Source organism: Pelophylax lessonae, assembly GCF_965119305.1.
Source record: "Pelophylax lessonae genome assembly, chromosome: 10".
NCBI classification, from domain to species: Eukaryota; Metazoa; Chordata; class Amphibia; order Anura; family Ranidae; genus Pelophylax; species Pelophylax lessonae.
Window position 1 is genome coordinate 128,954,178 of NC_138777.1, and position 20,899 is coordinate 128,975,076.

Here is a 20,899-nt window from a genome sequence, read left to right on the forward strand (position 1 = left end):
AAACTCCTGTCTAATTTCCTGGTCTAATAGCTCCTTTAATTCCTCTCTTTTTACCTCTAATAAATGAGTGGAGTCTACATCTTGAGTTTTCTTGTGCATTTTTTCTAACTCCAAGATCTCTTTATTAATCTGTCTTTATTTTTAGTTCCTTTTTTCTTTGTGCCCCCTTTGCAATTAACACTCCCCGAATATATGCTTTGTGGGCCTCCCATACAATATCTTTTGAAGTTTCCTCAATATCTTTAACTTGGAAATATAATTCCAACTCTTTCTCTATTTCCTTTCCACTGTTTATCCCTTATTAATTCCTCATTAATTCTCCAGGAACTCATTTTAGGTTGGCCTCCTAATAATCTCATCTTCAACGTAACGGGGGCATGATCTGACCAGGTCCTGACCTCAATCCTTGTTCCGATTACCCTTTCTATCCATCTATGTTCAATCATCATATAATCGATTCTTGAATATGTCCCGTGTACAGCTGAGCAGAATGTGAAGTCCCTTTCTTTCAGATGCAAAATTCTCCAAATGTCTGACAATTGACATTGAAATATTTTTTCTTTAATCTCTTTATCTGGGAATTTCTGCTCCTCTGAACACGCAAAGTACTGTCGACTTCTAGGTCGAGGCATAAGTTCAGATCCCCGGCCAAGATCACACCGCCCTTCCTGAAGTCCATTAGTAGTCCCAAAACCTTCCCCAAATAACCTGCCGGACCATCATTGGGACAATATACATTAACAAGGGTAACTTCCTCTCCAAATAACTTTCCCTTTAAAAAAAGGAATCTCCCCTTTGGGTCTGTCAGCCTATCCTCCAAGGAGAACCTCATTCCTTTAGCTAACCTAATGGCCACCCCCTTTGATTTTTTCTTAAATGAGTCTGCGTAATACCATGTGGGGTGATCTCCGAAATATAGCCTGATGTTCGATGCGTGGGTAATGTGCGTCTCCTGCAAAAATATTATATCTGCCACTAAGTATTTAACTTCCTTCCAGATTTTATGTCTTTTTTCCGGTGAGTTTGGGCCTCTGACGTTATATGTAACAAATTTTACTGCTCTCATCTATCTATTATGTTTTCTACTATGTTGCACCCTTCCTCTTTCTTCATCTCCTCTCTTCCTCCTACTCCCTCATTACAAGTCTGAAACATACGGGGTTGGGTTCCTTGGTCATAGAACACATCAGGAAAGGCTGAGGGACCCAGGAAGGGACTCTGCGGGGACCAAAGGATAGCTATCTTTCTATGAGACTTTTTCCAACTTTCCCCCTGCCCCCTCTCCCAAACCCACCCCCCCCTCCCGCCCTTCCAGGATGTCACTACCCGGGTTGTATTCCCTCATCTATCAGGGCCACCTAGTTGAAAAACTCCCTCCCTTCTTGATTCAACTTTTACCCCCCAAGGTTGAGCTCTGACTGCTCGCCCAGCAGTCCCCTCTCCTCTATAATTGTGGAGAGGGGCCAGAGCGACTTGGGTCCCCGAGGCCCTATCCGGATTGTTGTTCCTTTCCAATACCCATCCCTCCCCTCTCCTCCACCTAGCCATACAAATTAACTGTAGTTCCTTTTCTTATTCGGGGTTATCTTCTTCTTAGGCACTTCTTGCCACTGAGTTTTTTCTTCTTCTTCCTCCGTCTCTTCCTTTCCTGAATCTGTCCATTCGGGTATTTCCACCATTGGGAGTTTCAACCTATCACAAAAGTCCTTCAGTTCTTCTGGGAATCTCAATTTTATTGTCTTCCCCTCTTTTCATACTCCCAGACAAGCCGGGAAGCCCCAGAAATACTGGATGTCCTGTTGTTTTAGTATTGTCACCAAAGGTTTAAGTATCCTTTTCCTAGCTAAGGTTTCTTGTGATACGTCCGCAAACACCTGTATATCTACCCCCTCATATCTTAAAGGAGGTCTACTCCTCAGTCTCTCCCAGATCTGTGCTCTAACTTCATACCTATAAAACCTTACTATCACATCTCTTGGTGTTTCTCTAGGTGAATTTGGTGGTTTTCTTAATCCTATGGACTCTGTCGAATTCCATTTTTTCTGTTTCCGCTTTCTCCAAAAGTGTGTTAAACACAGTTTTAATCATTCCTTCCAACCCTCCTTTTTCCCTTTCAGGGAGACCTCGAATTCTCAGATTTCTTCTCCTATCTCTATTTTCTTGATCTTCTATTCTATAAAGCATATCCCTTTGAACCATCCGCAGCTTCCTCATTAATTCTTTTACTGATTCAATATCTTTCGTGTGTTTTGTCTAATATACCTTCAGTTTCTTCTACTCTTGTCAGAATTTGACCCAAGTCCCCATGAAGGGTTGCCATCTCCTTTTTCATAGAACGTTCCAAATTGGCAAACATCTCCGCCATCTCAGACTTTATGGGTGGTTGATCTTTTATGCCCTGTTCTTCCTCCATCACTATTTCCCCATCTCTTTCCATTTGCACACTGTCCTTAGAAAGATTAGGGCTACTTGGTCTGCTTGTTTCTAATGTTTTCTGATTTAGGGGCTTTTTACTACCTTCAGAGGTCTGTTTGGATTTTGCTCCTGTTTTGTCTTTCACCATTCACATTATCGCTAGCTCCTTCTAGGGTCATGTATTTTTTAATAGTCCCCGGGCTTGCGCTAACCTTTGCGGTATTTCCTCCACCCTCTTTTGCTGGCTTTTTCCTCATTATGGTTCCTTTACTATCTACTGTTCAGGTTTCTAATGTTGGACCCTATTTCATATATGCTACTTCTGTTCAGAGTCCAACATAATGGGTCACAACCTATATTGCGTCATAAAGGTGGTTTTGAATGATGTTAAATATAAGTCCCTTTGTCTGATCTCTGCACTTTACGGAGGGGAGGGGAGGGGAATAAAAATGGGTAACTGGAAGGGTATAATGGATTTGGCATATTGGGTATAATAATAGGTAAACATGGGTATATTCATAACCTATTGATAATATCATTATTACTCTTAAAGGAGCCGATAACCCAGTATTTCTAGTATGGTAAAACGGGAAGGGGGGGGTGGGACTTTGTGTGAGGTGTGTGGAGTCGGTAGGCATGATAAATTGGTACAATAACTTAGCATAAAAAGATTTAATATATATCATATTGTGACATGAACAAAACCTGCATGATATGAAAGAGTTACATACATATGACAATTAAATCGATAAAGCAATGAAATATCCTAAATGTTGGATCATACACAATAGATGGGATATGCATTGAAAAGGAGGTCATTGTTAGTAGGCATACATAAAGTCCAAATATGGAAATATTAAATTGAATGTGAGGGATACATCCATGTTGGGCTCAACACGTTTCGTTGACAATATTCCACTTCATCAGGAGCGATTGCACCCCAAATCCGCATTCAAGATAAGGTCAGTAAAAAATGAAGATGTTGTGAACAGTATTCCAAAAGGCCAGGGGGTCTGGTCCGGAAGCTGTAGGGGCCCAGACTGTGGCCCGGGGCATACCAGATAGGCATTCATGGATATATAAGGGTGACCGGAGTAATAAGTGGTAGGTGGTGTCACAGGTATTGATCTCCAAAGATTTCTAAATGGGTAAAAGTGTAGGATTAATATAGTGTTCACTGGTGCTACAGTGACAAAAATGTAGAATAAATGTGGAGATCTATCTATACCTAAGTGGATTGATCAAAGGAGATCAAGCTTAAAAGATGGTTCAAGAATATATATTATATAAAAGGGGAAATCCAGTAAGTGAATAGGATTAATAGTCGCGAACCAGATCACCAAGGGGAAATGAAACCAAGTGTACCCCTGGCAAAAAGTATTATGTCCACTGGTAAAACATAAAAGGTGAGGAAAGGAAAATAAAATAGTGAAAGAAAGGAATGTCAAAGGGAAATACCCGGTACCAGCCACAGTGGAGGCGCCTAGCGTCACATCGGCGCTCAATGCATGGAGGAAATGCCGCCACATCCCGGGCGAGAGACTGTCCAGGATAATGGCAGGGATGGCTTCCCTTTTGTTTGGGCGCGAGAATGAAAAACACATGTCGACGCAATGACGGCAAAAATGATGTCATACGCCACGGCACAGAGTGCGTGGCGCCGAGGCACAGCGGGGAGATCCGCCCAGATTCCCTGCACCCAATTAGGGGCGAAGGGGGAGGAGGGAGGCCCCCGAAGTGTCTCGCAGCTCCCGGAAAAACAAAACGCCAGCCCAAAGGGACTGTCCATGCAGGCAATGACCATCTCAATATCCTAAACAATGATCACCCATGGCATGAAAAAACAATAGGAAAGGAAACAATATTGCCAAACAGTGGTATAATGCAGGCCAGATAGCCTGCATAGAAGCCAACCGCAGAAACCACCACACACCTCCATCCCTATATATATCAAATGCAAAACAACAGAAAGAGAAAACAAAAACAAACATGTAAACAAGACAGTTGGGACTTTAAATGAGGCAAAATCCATCTTGGGCTCGATGCCTCCATCCCTAATCAAGTATATTGGAGGGGAGGGGAATAAAAATGGGTAACTGGAAGGATATAATGGATTCGGCATATTGGGTATAATAATAGGTAAACATGGGTATATTCATAACATATTGATAATATCATTATTACTCTTAAAGGAGCCGATAACCCAGTATTTCTAGTATGGTAAAACAAGAAGGGGGGGAAAATTGGACTTTGTGTGAGGTGTGTGTAGCTCTCTCTCACGTCTCAAACAGCTGGTGTCCCTCTGCTACTCACTGTCTGTGCTGCAGTTCACCGAGCGATCCCTCAGGCAGTGCACGCCAGTCTCTGGATCCCCGCCGGGCACACGTGTCCTCCAGTGTCATACAGCTCCATCTTCCGGCTGCACTCTCCACCGCACCAGACCGCTCACCATCCGGCGGCTCTCCAGACGCCTGCCACCGCCCACTGCACACGGCCCTTGCTAGGTGAGAGTAGGTAAGGGGAGCAAGTGCGGGTCACCATACGGGGGGGGGCGGCTAAGGGCTCAGCTACACGCCGCCATAGATCGCTCCTTCTCTTCCGGATGGGATGCTCCCAGCGCTCACCAGCCGCACCTAGCCGGCGCCATCATCGGGCCCCTCCCTTAAATGTGTCAATTAAATTATTAAGCATCTGCTCCACAGTGGCACCTTTCTGTCTTTTCTGCCTGTTCGTGGGACTGTGGCTTCGGCCTACAAAGAGAAAGCGCTGCATATTTGTGGAATCTGTGCCATCCACCAGTCCAGCTGCACCTTCATGACTGCCTGGTCTGAAGCTTTATCCCCATTCAGGAACGCCCATTAATCTTCTTTCTCCAGTAGACTAATATAAGCGTAAGCGCCGCATTTGTGCATTCTGTGCCATCCATACCAGTCTGCCTGTACCTCCATCATGACTGCCTGAACTGAAGGTTTATCCCCAAGCAGGAGCACCCATTAATCTTCTTTCTCCAGTATATTGGTCAAATTACAATAGTTAACTTTATGGGGGTAACGCAGTTTCAGCTAACATTAGTGTGTAGCAATGCAGGGATCAGGGAGGAAGTCACGTGATCTCGTGACGTAACGCGTAGGAGGAGCCCTATACCCGGAAGTGACGTTACGACGGAGCTTATCTCCACAGCGGCGGTTGTGTACAATACATGCTGATTTTACTCCGTTACAATGTAAGTGCAAATCTGTATACTTGAAATAAATAGCTTGATATACTGCACCATGAAAAGTCCTAGTTTCTGAGGCACAATAAGATCGGATAAGGAGGATAGGATTAGGAAAACGAACCGGACAAACAGTCATAGGAATCCAAGAAGTCTGTTCCAAAGAGGGATCAAGGACCCGGAGTGAGGCAAATAAAGTCCATAGAATAATCTGGATAGACACGAAAGGCATATTTGTCTTGCCTATAAGGTGAGAGGCTAGAGCACACAGAGGTGACACACAAGGTGAAGGAGATCACAGTCACTGAATTAATTATTCAAGCACGGTCACAAAGAAGATTCTTTGACACAAGTTTTCTTTGAAATTGATTGTTTTTTGGACTATTTTAGTCGATATTGTTTACTTTAAATGCTGCAACTGAGCAGTTCACGGATTACTTTTTTCTACACCGTTTTATTATAACCAGCATGCAGCACTTTATTTGAGCACATTTATTTTATTTACTTCTATGAACTGGATTGTAAATGAACACTGTATTTTATATTATATTATATTATTGATACGTTTTTATATGCAAAGAAGAAGTATTTTGATATTTTATTCAATATTTATTCATCTATTGATACACATATTGTTTTTGATTAGCACCACGCACCCGCACTTTTATCAACATTCTTTGGAATACAGGAACATTCACACATTCACTATACCGAGCACTTTAGATCTAAATTTGCACACAATTTGCTTATCAACTTAAATAGAGATCTATAAGAGTTAACCCCTGAAGCGCACCACTACTTCCACAACAATATTCTTTACTGTTTTAGTATCAGTCCCAGTGGAGTTGCAGCAGGGATTCTCTTGTCACCACAGATAGCGCAGGGATCATACACACCCGTTTGTTATTTAGTACAAACATAACCTTTTTTTTATATATATATATATATATATATATATGTGTGTGTGTATATATGTATTTTTTTTTTTTTTTTTTTTTCAGAATTGTTGCTCTTTTTTTGTTTTATAGTGCAAAAAATAAAAATCACACAGATGATCAAATACTACCAAAAGAAAGCACTATTTGTGGGGAATAAAAAGAACATCAATTCTTTTTTTTGGGTACCACGTCGCACGACCGCGCAATTGTCCGTAAGTAACGCAGTGCAGAATCGCAAAATATGGCGAATTCTTCCAGTCCAGAAGTGGTTAAAGATAAATATTGGGATAGTAATATTAGGATTTTAAAAAAGTGCTCTGCCTACACGCGTAAAGTGTGTTACTGCAACACAGTGATATAATAGGGTCCCTAAAGAAACCATTTCTTTACTTGCAAGAGTACAATAGCAGTTGTCCTAGGATGCCATATTTAAGGTAATGGTTCATTCTTGCCACTGATGATTATGAATACATTTGAAGAGAGAGGTCTTTATCAAAATAGGTAATCTGATAATCACCCTGATACACCCTTAGCTATACTTTAAACTTTAACTATATAAGTCGATAAAACAAAAATAATTTCTAAAAGCTTGTGAATAAGGCTCGGTTCACACTAGGGCGGCACGACTCTGTACTACTTCGGGGGCGACTTGTGCATTCCAATGCACCACGACTTCGGAGCGACTTGCACGGACTTCACATAATGGAAGTCTATGCAAGTCGCTCCGAGGTCGCCCCGAAGTAGTACAGGACCCTTTTTCTAAGTCGGAGCGACTTGTGTCGCTCCTATTAGAACGGGTCCTGTAGCAGTCAATGGACCGCGAGGGAGCGCGACTTGTCAGGCTGACAAGTCGCCTGACCAGTCGTGCTGGTGTGAATGGAGTCTAAGTGCCGGTTCACACTAGGGCGACCTGTGAGGCGACCTGGTCGCCTCACAGGTCGCCGCAGGTCGCCTCCCATAGGGAAGCTGCGGACCCGTTCTAATTGGAGCGACACAAGTCGCTCCGACCTAGAAAAAGGGTCCGGAGCTTCTTTGGGGCGACCCGGAGGCGACCGCCATAGACTTCAATGTTATGAAGTCTGTGGCGGCTGCTCCGAGGTCGCGGCGCGCTGCTCGCACCGCGACCTCGGAGGTCGCGGTGCGAAGTAGCGTCGCTGCAGTGTGAACCGGCGCTAATTGTCTACTTTAAAAATGTTTTTGAAATATTTTACACTTGCTTGATATTAAAGTGTTACAAAACCCACAACAAGAAAAAAAAAACAATCAACAAACATGCTTGTTATACAGGGGTTAATCCTCTGCATTGTGTAAAAAGGCTGTTTGGTCCTGTCTTCTCTCATCCTCCCCTTCTTTTACTTTCCCTAATCCATCTGCTGTATTTAGCAGTTTATATTTACTAAAATAATTGCATTCCCATGTTCTGTGTACTGTAGGAGACCAGATATATTGACTGTGGGGCCCTGCCTTTAGCAACACTTTAAGAATTAAATCATGTTTATTATCTCTCCATCATTATTTCCTTTTTTCCCTCTATTGGTACATGCTTAGATATCCGATGGCTTTGGGTAATTTGGCAGATCTTGAAGACCTTGCTCCAACACCTGGGCGTCCAAAGCCCCTTGAACTCTATCACAAGGTAGGAGTCTTTAGTTATGTTCTTTTGTGACTTAACGTGATTTGTTTAAATACTAGCATGTTTGATGTACGAAAATACAGGTGCATCTCAAAAAATTAGAATATTATCAAAAAGTTAATTTACTTTAGTAATTCAATTCAAAAAGTGTAACTCGTATATTATATAGGTTAATTACACATACACCTTAATATACTTTTAGCATTTTTTTCTTTAAATGTTTAGGATTATGGCTTACTGCTAGTGAAAACCCAAAATTCAGTATCAGAAAATTAGAATATTGCCTAAGACCAATAAAAAAAATGGATTTTTATTACATAAATGTTGGCTTACTGAAAAGTATGCATGTACAGTATAGTATGCACTCAATACTTGGTTGGGGCACCTTTTGCATGAATTACTGCATCAATGCAGCATAGCATGGGGGTGATCAGCCTGTGGCACTGCTGAGGTGTTATGGAAGCCCAGGTTGTTTTGATAACTGCCTTCAGCTCATCTGCATTGTTAGATCTGGGGACTCATCTTCCTGTTGACAATACCTTCAATTCTTGAATGGCCTTTGCTTCACCATCCTCTCAATGTTGCAGTTATCCCTGTTGCTTATGCACCTTTTTCTACCACACTTTTTTCCTTCCACTCAGTTTTCCATTATTATGCTTGGATACAGCAGCCAGCTTCTTTAGCAATGACTCTTTGTGATTTACCCTTGTGGAGGGTTTCAATGACTGTCTTCTGGACAACTGTCAAGTTAGCAGTCTTCCCTGTGATATTGTAACCTACTGAACCAGACAGATCATGTAAAGGCTCAGGAAACCTTTACAGATGTTTTAAGTGAATTATAAAGGTAAATAAAGGATGCTTTAGCTTACAATCTAAAAAGACTGCTACACCTGAGACTCCCTGAATACCAGGGGATAAAGTGAAAATATATATCTATATATAGAAAGTGTGCTGTCATAATAAAAGCAAAAATCCCAAAGGGAAAATGTATATAACAATATGTAGTGCGTAAAATCATGAAATCATGTGCTCCAAACCAAATACATATCAGATTCCTGTGTTTAGCAACATATTATGACTAAAGTGCATGAGCTGCAAACGTATAAACAAATATACAAAATTAAAACATAGTAGAAAAAAGTTCCAAGTGAATACCAAAAATATCTGCAATCCAACAACAGTCCAAATGACCTGTTTGTGGAAAGATTTCAATGGTGCTTAGTTTGTTTTCCTTCAAAGTGCTGCTTGCTTCACCACCCTGTTCTAATAACGAAATGACTGCTTACCAGACCCATAAGGCTCAACAGGCATGTAAGCTGTTCTCAGCTTAGGGATTGATCCGTGATACTGCGAATGGACTCCGTAAAAAGTCATAGAGATTAAAGGACTAATACTCGTGGGGGCATGGGCACCTGCAGTACGGTCCGTGCGCGCTGATGTCACGGCGCGACGCATTTCCCCTAAGAAGGCGTCAACTGGGATTGGAGCTCCAAATTCCCTTTGGGTTTCATGCTTTTCTGTTGCTGTTTTTCAGTTTTTTTGCCTGCGGAGATCTACAATCAACTGCCGGGCTGGATATTTAGATCCTGTGGTCCCCCTAGTCCAGCCATCAAGCGCGTGCAGACCGTCAGCTACGCGCTAGGTCAGCCGCTACATAGTCCCACGGACGGGCTGGCCAGCGAGGTAAATGCCCTTGCAAGGTCGCATAGAACTGGGTACCTGATCCGAGTTGCAGCCTTCCCCTGGCAAACTGCCCCCACTTCATTGGGGAGGTGTTATGTCTGGAGCGGTAGCTGCTTGCATTGAGCAGCGAGTACTGTACCCCCTCTCCCCCTGGCGCAGTTAGGACAGAGGCGGGTACACCTTGGGAAGGTCGGACCTCTTGATCCCCCTCCTCCCACATGTGCCTCCCAGTGGGTTGAAGGGTTCTCCCCTTCCCCTTTCTCTCCATGAGTAGGCCTTAGGGTCGGGGGGAGGTTGCCTTTATGGGCTGCAGGGGCACGGTCAAGAGAGAATAAGATAGTTAACAGGTTAAATAAGGCAACCATGATTCCGGTGGAGGATTTCCCCGCTTTTAAAGACCCAGCTTATAGAAAATGGGAGTCTGTAGGCTGCAACATGTTTACTATTGCCGGTTCGGCATTGCGGCCTGTCCTGTCCACTGCCCTGTGTCCAAAACTGTAACTAAGTGAACAAAACTTTTGTGCCACGGTCTGGGTAGTGAGCAGGTTCCCCCTGCTTAGGTTGAGCTGGCAGACCAGTTGGGACAGCAATTTGTGTGTGATGCATCTTTGGATACGGTTTCTTTGCTTTCCAAGCTTTCCGTTTCAGCGGTGGTGCTTCAACACGTTTTGTGGCTAAAGTGTTGGTGTGCGGACTAAACCTCCAAAAGGGCCCTCATCAAGTTGCCTTTTCAAGGCGACTGACTGACTGGGGCTACCCTGGATGACATCATTAAGAGTCTCACGGGGGAAGAGTACATTCCTTCTACAGTCTAGGAAGGGGGAAGAGCCTTGTCGTAGACGAGGTCCTTCTTTCTTGGCACATAAAGTTTTTTTTTTTTTTTTCCCGGGAATCGCCGAGAAGGGTAATAAATCCTTCAAGCCCTCCCCGAGGGGGGCTCTAAGTGATCATGGTCTGGCAAGCGAAGAGCGGGTTTCTCTAGTCCTGCAGACAAGGCCACTTCAGCAAGAAGGTTCGCCCTCACTCATGTCTGTGGTGGGGGGTGAAGTCTTCGCTGGTTTCCGGCCCCGTGGATCTCTCTAGTGAACAACAAATTATGCCCCCGAAGGGATTCTATCCGGATACAAGATAGAGCTTTGTTTCTGTCCTCCGGAATGGCTCTTTCCTTCCAATGTACGTATACCACTGAATTATCTGCCAGCTCTTTTTGGGGAGGTGCAGGACCTATTGTGTCAGGGGGTAATCTTTCTGGTTGCGGAATGGTTTCAGGGGTTTTATTCAAACCTGTTTACGGTCCCAAAAAAGGAGGGCAGGGTTCATCCAATTCTGGACCTCAAGGCTCTAATTGTTTTGTGCGGGTGTAGAAGAAGGATGGAGTCCATTCAATCAGGGATGGCTGCATCAAGGAGATTTTCTGGCCTCGACAACAAAAATGCCTACTTACACAATCCAATTTGTGTCTGACACCGGCAGTTAAGATGTTTGCCCAGTCTTGGCGTTGCTGTGTCAGCTGGGGATTGCTGTGCTGGGTTATCTGGACGACCTTCTCTTGAGGGCAGAGTCTTTGTCTGCATTGAGAGACGACATGGTGATCACATTCCTGACCTTACACGAGTTTGGTTGGCTCCTGAAATATCAGAAGTCTGCCCCGACCCCATGCAGAAAATTGGATTACCTGGGTCGGACTCTGGATTTAGCTCTGGCAGTGTGTTCCTCCCTCTGGAGAAACTCCAGAGGTTGCATTCCACGATTCATCTGTTGCTGTCCCTCATGTGGTCCTCCCTTTCCTTTGGACTTGCATGCGGGTGCTGGGCCTAATGGTGTCTACCTTCGAAGAGGTCCCATTTGCACAGTTTCATACGAGGATCCTCCAGAAGGAGATCCTGTTAAAGGGGGCAAGTGTCCCAATTCTCTGGACAATCAGATTAGGGTTTCTCTGATCTGGTGGCTTCTATCTCCAGCCCTTTGTCAGGGCAAGTCCTTTCTCCCCTTGTATTGGACAGTGGTCATGACAGATGCCAGGCTATCCGGGTGGGGCTGAGATAAGCTCAGGGTTGTTGGACGCTGGAGGAATCGAGGCTACTGATCAATGTCTTGAAACTCCAAGTGATCAGGCTGCGCCTGGAGAACTGGACGGAACGTCTCTGGCGGGGCGCCCGGTACAGATCTAGTCGGACAATGCTACAGCGGTAGCCTATGTCAATCACAAGGCGGAACAAAAAGTGTGCTGATGGCCCTGGAGGTCTCCAGCATCTTCTAGTGAGCAGAAAGCCACATTCTGGCACACTCCACCATGTACATTCCAGGCGTGGACAACTGGCAGGTGGATTACCTCAGTTGGCAGGCGCTGGACCAAATTTGGTGGCCCACAAAGATAAAGTGGTTTCTTCGTCCATGTCGGTCATCCCTACCTAAAAGTGTCTGACTTCCATTTAAATTAGGACATTGTGTTGCCTTCCTTGTGTTCCAGGCCCTCTCATCCCAAGGAATTTGCTTTGCATGCCCTGGATGTGATTTGGGCAATTTAGGTGCATCTGGCAACCACTGAGTCTTTTTGAAGAACAGACTCTTTTTTGTGATTCCGGACGGACCAAGGAAAAGGCTGTCTGCTTCTCCTGTGTCCATTTCCAGGTGGATCAGACACAGTGATTTAGGCCTATTCTATTATGAGTTGGTGTCCTCCTTTCCCTATGATGGCACACTCTGCTTGGGTGCTTAGTGCTTCTTGGGCCTTCCGTCATCAGGCGCTAGTGTCGCAAGTTTGCAAGGCGGGCACTTGGTCGTTAGTGCACCTTTTCACAAAGTTTTATAAAGTGGACATTTTGACATCTGCAAAAGCTTCCTTTGGCCGCAAGGTTTTTGCAGGCTGTTGTTTAGAGGGTAATTTTCCTCTTTGGGGATGTGTTTTTTCAGGTGGGGCTCCTGTTCTTGTTGAGCCCCTGTTACCCATTTTGGCTTCTTGGATTTAGCCTTGAGGTTTTTGTTCTACCCCTCATTTACCTTCTGGCACTGCTTGGGGGACGTCCCTATGGTTCTGACTATGGAGCACTGTGTCTGTCAATGAACGAAAGAGAAAATAGGATTTTTGTTACCGTAAAATCCCTTTCTCTGAGTTTATTGATGGACACAGCACCCACCCCTCTATGGAGTTTTTTTTTGTGATAGTGCTGATACTGCTTGTTACTAAACTGGAGGCCTATAGCAGAGAGGGGGATTTATATCAGCTAAAACTGCCCATAGGCGTAGCCAAGTTTGTTTTTTATTTCTGCCTAGTGTCCTACTCTTTTAGGGGGCAATATAACCCTATGGTTCTGAATATGGAGCGTTGTGTCTGTCAATTAACTCAGAGAAAGAGATTTTAGGGTAAGTAACAAAAATCCAATTTTAGATGATATTCTAATTTTTTGAGATGCACCTGTAATATGACTTCAAGCTAATTCCAGCTAGCTTTTTGATATGCTAACTTTAAATCAATTTGTATACATGCACAAAATCTTCAAACAGTGTGTCACTAAATCATAACCATTTATAAAACTGAAAAATTCAGTGAAAAGCTTTACCTCTCCCGCAATGCCACTTATGACAGTGTGTGTGTGTGTGTGTGTGTGTGTGTGTGTGTGTGTGTGTTGGAGTTTGCATGTTCCTAGTGTGCTTGCGTGGGTTTCCTCCAGGTACTCCAGTTTCCACCCACACTCAAAAGACATGTTGGTAGGTTTTTGACTCCTGTCCTGTCTTAATTAGCCCTAGTATGTGTATGAAAGAATGTGAGTTGGGGACCTTAGATTGCAAGCTCCTTGAGGGCAGGGACTGGTTTGAATGTACGGTATTTATGTAAAGCACTGCGTAAATCGACAGCAAAATATATATACATTATATATGTACACACTGCCTGGCCAAAAAAAAAGTCGCCACCTGGAATTACCTAAGCAACTAACTAAACTAAGCATGCAGTAACTATCCTATCCTATAGTTACTGCATGTGCCCAAAGAATGATGTCAGCTGACTACCTTAATATACTGAATGACCAGGTTATTCCATCAATGGATTTCTTCTTCCCTGATTGCACGGACATATTCCAAGATGAAAATGCAGGGTTCCAATTGTGAAAGAGTGGTTCAGGGAGCATGAGACATCATTTTCACGCATGGGTTGGCCACCATAGAGTCCAGAACTTAACCCCAATGAGAATCTTTGGGATTTGCTTGAGAAGGCTTTGCACAGAGGTCCAACTTTCCCATCATTTGGTGAAAAATCAATGCAACACTGGACGGAAATCTTGTTACATTGCAGAAGGTTATCGAAACAATGCCACAGCAAATGCATGCCATAATCAAAGCTAAAGGCGTTCCAACAAAATATTAGAGTGTGTGTGTGTCTTTTTTTTGGGTGGTGACTTTTTTTTTTTTTTGACCGGGCTGTGTGTATGTATATACAGTGGGGATCAAAAGTTTGGGCACCCCAGGAAAAATTTGTATTAATGTGCATAAAGAATCCAAGGAAAGATGGAAAAATCTCCAAAATGCATCAAATTACAGATTAGACATTCTTATAATATGTCAACAAAAGTTAGCTTTTATTTCCATCATTGACACTTTCAAAATTACAGAAAACAAAAAAATGGCGTCTACAAAAGTTTGGGCACCCTGCAGAATTTATAGCATGCACTGCCCCCTTTGCAAGGCTGAGACCTGCCAGTGTCATGGATTGTTCTCAATCATCGTCTGGGAAGACCAGGTGATGTCAATCTCAAAGGTTTTAAATGCCCAGACTCATCGGACCTTGCCCCAACAATCCGCACCATGGGATCTTCTAAGCAGTTGTCTAGAAAGCTGAAACTGAAAATAGTTGACGCTCACAAACCTGGAGAAGGCTATAAGAAGATAGCAAAGCTTTTTCAGATGTCCATATCCTCTGTTCAGAATGTAATTAAGAAATGGCAGTCATCAGGAACAGTGGAAGTTAAAGCAAGATCTGGAAAACCAAGAAAAATATCAGACAGAACAGCTCGCAGGATTGTGAGAAAAACAATTCAAAACCCACGATTGACTGCACTGCACGACCCCTCCAGAAAGATCTGTCAGACACTGGAGTTGTGGTACACTATTCCACTATAAAGAGATACTTGTACAAATATGGTCTTCATGGAAGAGTCATCAGAAGAAAACCTCTTCTACGTCCTCGCCACAAAAATCAGCGTTTGAACTTTGCAAATAAACATATAGACAAGCCTGATGCATTTTGAAAACAAGTTCAACCGAACTTTTTGGCCGGAATGAGCAAGGGTACGTTTGGAGAAGAAGGGGCACAGAATTTAATGAAAAGAACCTCTGTCCAACTGTTAAGCATGGGGGTGGATCAATCATGCTTTGGGGTTGTATAGCAGCCAGTGGCACAGGGAACATCTCACGAGTAGAAGGAAAAATGGATTCAATAAAATTTCAGCAAATTTTGGATGGTAACTTGATGCCATCTGTGAAAAAGCTGACTTTAAAGAGAGGATGGCTTCTACAAATGAATAATGATCCTAAACACACCTCGAAATCCACGGGGGATTACATCAAGAGGCGTAAACTGAAGGATTTGCCATGGCCTTCACAATCTCCTGACCTATGGATAGACCTTAAAAGAGCAGGCCGTGACAGACAGCCCAGAAATCTCAAAGCAATTGAAGACTTTTGTAAGAAAGAATGGGCAAAGATACCTCAAACAAGAATTGAAAGACTCTTGGCTGGCTACAAAAAGCGTTTACAAGCTGTGATACTTGCCAAAGGGGGCAGTACAAGATATTAACTCTGCAGGGTTCCCAAACTTTTGCAGACACCATTTTTTTTGTTTTCTGTAATTTTGAAAGTGTCAATGTTGGAAATAAAATCAAACTTTTGTTGACATATTATAAGAATGTCTAATCTGTAATTTGATGCCTTTTGGAAATTTTTCCATCTTTCCTTCGCTTCTTTATGCACATTAATACAAATTTTTACCTGGGGTGCCCAAACTTTCAATCCCCACTGAATGTGAGTGTGTGTTTGTACGTATATATATATATATATACATATATATACAGTATCTCACGAAAGTGAGTACGCCCTTCACATTTTTGTAAATGTTCTATTATATCATTTCATGTGACAGCACTGAAGAAGTGACACTTTGCTACAATGTAAAGTAGTTAGTGTACAGCTTGTATAACAGTGCTCTCCCCTCAAACTAACTCAACACACCATTAATGTGTAAACCGCTGGCAACAAAAGTGAATACTCCCCTAAGTTAAAATGTCCAAATTTCCAGCACTGCCTTAACCCTCTTGGGCATGGAGTTAGCCAGAGCTTCACCGGTTTCCACTGGAGTCCTCTTCCGCTCCTCCATGACGACATCACCGAGCTGGTGGATTTAAGAGACCTTGCGCTCCTCCACCTTCCATTTTGAAGATGCCCCACAGATGCTTAATAGGGTTTAGGTCTGGAGATATTCTTGGCCAGTCCATCCCCTTTACCCTCCACTTCTTTAGCAAGGCCGTGGTAGTCTTGGAGGTTTGTTTGGGGTTGTTATGTTGGAATACTGCCATGTGGCCCAGTCTCCAAAGGGAGGGGATCATGCTCTTCTTCTGTATGTCACAGTACATGTTGGCATTCATGGTTCCCTCAATGAACTGTAGCTCCCCAGTGCCAGCAGCACTCATGCAGCCCCAGACCATGACACTCCTACCACCATGCTTGACTGTAGGCAAGATACACTTGTCTTTGTACTCCTCACCTGGTTGCCGCCACACACACTTGACACCATCTGAACCAAATACGTTTATCTTAAGCCCCGTACACGTACCGATTGTCGGCCGCAAATATTTGGCCGCCGAACGATCGGCCGATTGTCGGCTTGTTAGTATGATGCTTCCGACAGCGCATTTTCGGCCGAACAGAATCTGTCCTGCAGGCATTAAAATTTTTGTATGCCGACAACAGAACGGCCGATTGTGCGTCAGTCAGTACAGATTTCGGCCGACAATCAGCAGATTTGCAAGACTGGGCATGCTCAGAGAAGAAAAAAGACACGGAAAGTTAACCATCACATGACATCACTTCTGCAGTCGGCTGTTGTTGGCCGACAAAATTCGTGTGCAGTCTTTTGCACTTTTCAGCGGACAGGACAGCCCTGGACAAAAGACGGCCGATCGTTCGGCCGACAATCGGTACGTGTGTACGGGGCTTTAGTCTCATTAGACCACAGGACACGATTCCAGTAATCCATGCCCTTATTCTGCCCTTATTCTGCTTGTCTTCAGCAAACTGTTTGCGGGCTTTCTTGTGCATCATCTTTAGAAGAGGCTTTCTTCTGGGACGCCAACCATGCAGACCAATTTGATACAGTGTGCGGCGTATGATCTGAGTACTGACAGGCTGATCCCCCAGCCCTTCAAACTTTGCAGCAATGCTCACAGCACTCGTATGTCTATTTCCCAAAGACAACCTCTAGATATGATGCTAAGCACGTGCACTTAACTTCTTTGGTCAACCATGGCGAGTCCTATTCTGAGTGGAACCTGTCCAGTTAAACCGCTGTATGGTCTTGGCCACCGTGCTGCAGCTCAGTTTTAGGGTCTTGGTAATCTTCTTATAGCCTAGGCCATCTTTTATGTAGAGTAACAATTCTTTTTTTCAGATCCTTTAGAGAGTTCTTTGCCATGAGGTGCCATGTTGAACTTCCAGTGACCAGTATGAGTGTGAGAGCAATAACACCAAATTTAACACACCTGCTCCCCATTCACAACTGAGGCCTTTTAACACGAACGAGTCACATGACATCGGGGAGGGAAAATGGCTAATTTGGTCCAATTTGGATTTTTTTTTTTTATTACTTAGGGGTGTACTCAATTTTGTTGCCAGTGGTTTAGACATTAATGGCTGTGTGTTTAGTTATTTTTGAGGGGGCAGTAAATTTACACTATTATACAAGCTGTACACTCACTACTTTACATTGAAACAAAGTGTAATTTCTTCAGTGTTGTCACATGAAAAGATATATTAAAATATTTACAAAAATGGGTGGGGTGTATATACATACACGTATATACACACATACACACACTACCATTCAAAAGTTTGGGGTCACCCAGACAATTTCATGTTTTCCATGAAAACTCACACTTTTATCAAATGAGTTGCAAAATGAATAGACAATATAGTCAAGACATTGACGAGATTAGATACAATTATTTTTATTTGAAATAATAATTTTGTCCTTCAAACTTTGCTTTCATCAAAGAATTCTCCATTTGCATCAATTACAGCCTTGCAGACCTTTGGCTTTCTAGCTGTCAATTTGTTGAGATAATCTGAATAAATTTCACCCCATGCTTCCTTAAGCACCTCCCACAAGTTGGATTGGCTTGATGGGCACTTCTTACGTACCATTCAGTCAAGCTGCTCCCACAACAGCTCAATAGGGTTGAGATCTGGTGACTACGCTGGCCACTCCATTACAGACAATAGCAGCTGACTGCTTCTTCCCTAAATAGTTCTTGCATAGTTTGGAGGTGTGCTTTGGGTCACTGTCCTGTTGTAGGAGGAAATTGGCTCCAATCAAGCGCTGTCCACAAGGTATGGCATGGTATTGCAAAATGGATTGATAGTCTTCCTTATTCAAAATCCCTTTTGCCTTGTACAATCTCCCACTTTACCAGCAGCAAAGCAGCCCCAGACCATCACATTACCTCCACCATGCTTGACAGATGGCGTCAGGCACTCCTCCAGCATCTGTTCACTTGTACTGCGTCTCACAAATGTTCTTCTGTGTGATCCAAACACCTCAAACTTAGATTTATCTGTCCATAACACTTTATTCCAATCTTCCTCTCTCCAATGTCTGTGTACTTTGGCCCAGCTTAATCTTTTCCTTTTATTGGCCAGTCTCAGATGCGGGTACCATTTAATGAAGCTGCCAGTTGAGGACCTGTGAGGCGTCTATCTCTCAAACTAGAGACTCTAATGTACTTGTCCTCTTGCTTAGTTGTGCACCGGGGCCTCCCACTTCTTTCTATTCTGGTTAGAGCCCATTTGTGCTGTTCTCTGAAGGGAGTAGTACACACCATTGTAGAAAATCTTCAGTGTCTTGGCAATTTCTTGCATGGAATTGCCTTCGTTTCTCAGAACAAGAATAGACTGTTGAGTTTGAGAAGAAAGTTCTCTTTTTTCTGGCCATTTTGAGAGTATAATCGAACCCACAAATGCTGATGCTCCAGATACTCAACTAGCTCAAAGGAGGGCCAGTTTTATAGCTTCTCAAATCAGCACAACAGTTTTCAGCTGTGCTAACATAATTGCACAAGGGTTTTGTAATCATCAAATAGCCTTTTAACACGATTAGCTAACACAAGGGTCCATTAGAACACAGGAGTGATGGTTGCTGGAAATGGGCCTCTGTACACCTATGTAGATATTTAATTAAAAATCAGCCGTTTCCAGCTAGAATAGTCATTTGCCACATTAACAATGTCTAGACTGTATTTCTGATTAATTTAATGTTATCTTCGAAAATAGAGATTAAAGGCAGCAGCCAGAGTACCAGAGGGTGAGAAGGTAGAGATAGGAAGCTAGGAAATAGCCACATAGGATAGACTTAAATTACTGAATCCCCATTAGATTAGATTAGTAGGTACAATGCCCGGCGGGTGTGGAGATGCGACTCGGTGTACATCTTGTAATATGTATGCGTTCCTCGGACATGTGATCGAGGGCGAATACAAATGCGCAAAATGTAAGCAAGTTGCTTCCCTGGAAGCTAAGGTCCTGAATCTAGGGAAGCAGCTGGCAACACTGAGACGAATGTCCATACCGGAGGAGAGCCAGGATCGTACCAGTCAGCACAGACTGCACAGAGGTGGGCGGAGTATTGGAGGTTCAGGCATCAGAGCAGAGTAGAGGGGTGACAGTTAGGAGGGGTAGAAGGGGACAAGGCAAGGAGGCTGATCCTGGGCTGGATCACCCCAATAGATACGCCCCGTTGTGTGATGTTGGGGAAACCAGTCAGGGACCAGCATTGCTGGAGCAGAGCGACGCCCCTAGCTGCCAGGGGAAGAACTCCTCCAGTGAGGCCGGGAGAAAGGGAAAGGAAAGACAGGTGCTGGTGATAGGGGACTCAATTATTAGAAGGACAGACAGTGTAATCTGTGACAAAGACCGTGTGCACCGAACAGTCTGTTGTTTGCCGGGCGCTCGGGTTCGGCACATTGCTGATCGGGTGGACAGATTATTGGGTGGGGCTGGGGAAGACCCAGCTGTCATGGTACACGTGGGTACCAATGACATAGGTAGAGGAAGATGGAGAGTCCTAAACGATTTCAGGGACTTAGGGGCTAAGTTGAGGAGTAGGACCTCCAAGGTAGTATTTTCCGAAATACTACCTGTACCTCGAGCCACACCAGAGAGGAATCGGGACATTAGGGAAGTTAACAAGTGGCTGAGGAGCTGGTGCAGTAAGGAGGGTTTCGGGTTCCTGGAGAACTGGGCCGACTTCTCAGTCGGCCACCGGCTCTTTGGTAGGGACGGATTGCACCTAAATGGGGAGGGTGCAGCCGTACTGGGTGAGAAGATGGCCAAAAAGTTAGAGGGGCTTTTAAACTAGGTGATGGGGGGAGGGTACAGATGTAGAATTAGCCAGTGGAAAGCAAGTTGCAGAGGGCAGAAGTGGGGGCATTAGCGGTAGGGTGTTCGAAGCTCCTATACCCAGGGTGGGTATGGGGAAAAATCAAGAGAGCAGCCTAATAACATCAAATGAGGATATATGTAACAGGTCAAAATTAAGAGGTTTGTATACCAATGCCAGAAGCCTGACCAACAAGATGGGAGAGCTGGAGCTGCTGATGTTTGAGGAGGACTTGGATTTTGTGGGGATAACAGAGACTTGGTTTGACAGCTCCCATGACTGGATGGCGACCATTCAGGGGTATTCCCTTTATCGCAGAGATAGAGAAGGCAAAAAAGGGGGAGGGGTATGTCTGTATATTAAGAACAGTGTGCAGG

The 20,899-nt window shown here is 43.9% G+C and overlaps 1 protein-coding gene across 1 annotated transcript in view; it reads left to right on the forward strand.

Annotated features, from left to right (window-relative positions):
* Window positions 1-20,899, forward strand: part of MEN1 (menin 1) — a 553,703-nt gene that overhangs the window by 377,624 nt on the left and 155,180 nt on the right. Inside the window, exon 6 of the mRNA XM_082269638.1 lies at window positions 8,116-8,203. Coding sequence (XP_082125764.1) covers window positions 8,116-8,203 — 88 coding nt within the window. The remainder of the gene's footprint in view (window positions 1-8,115; window positions 8,204-20,899) is intronic.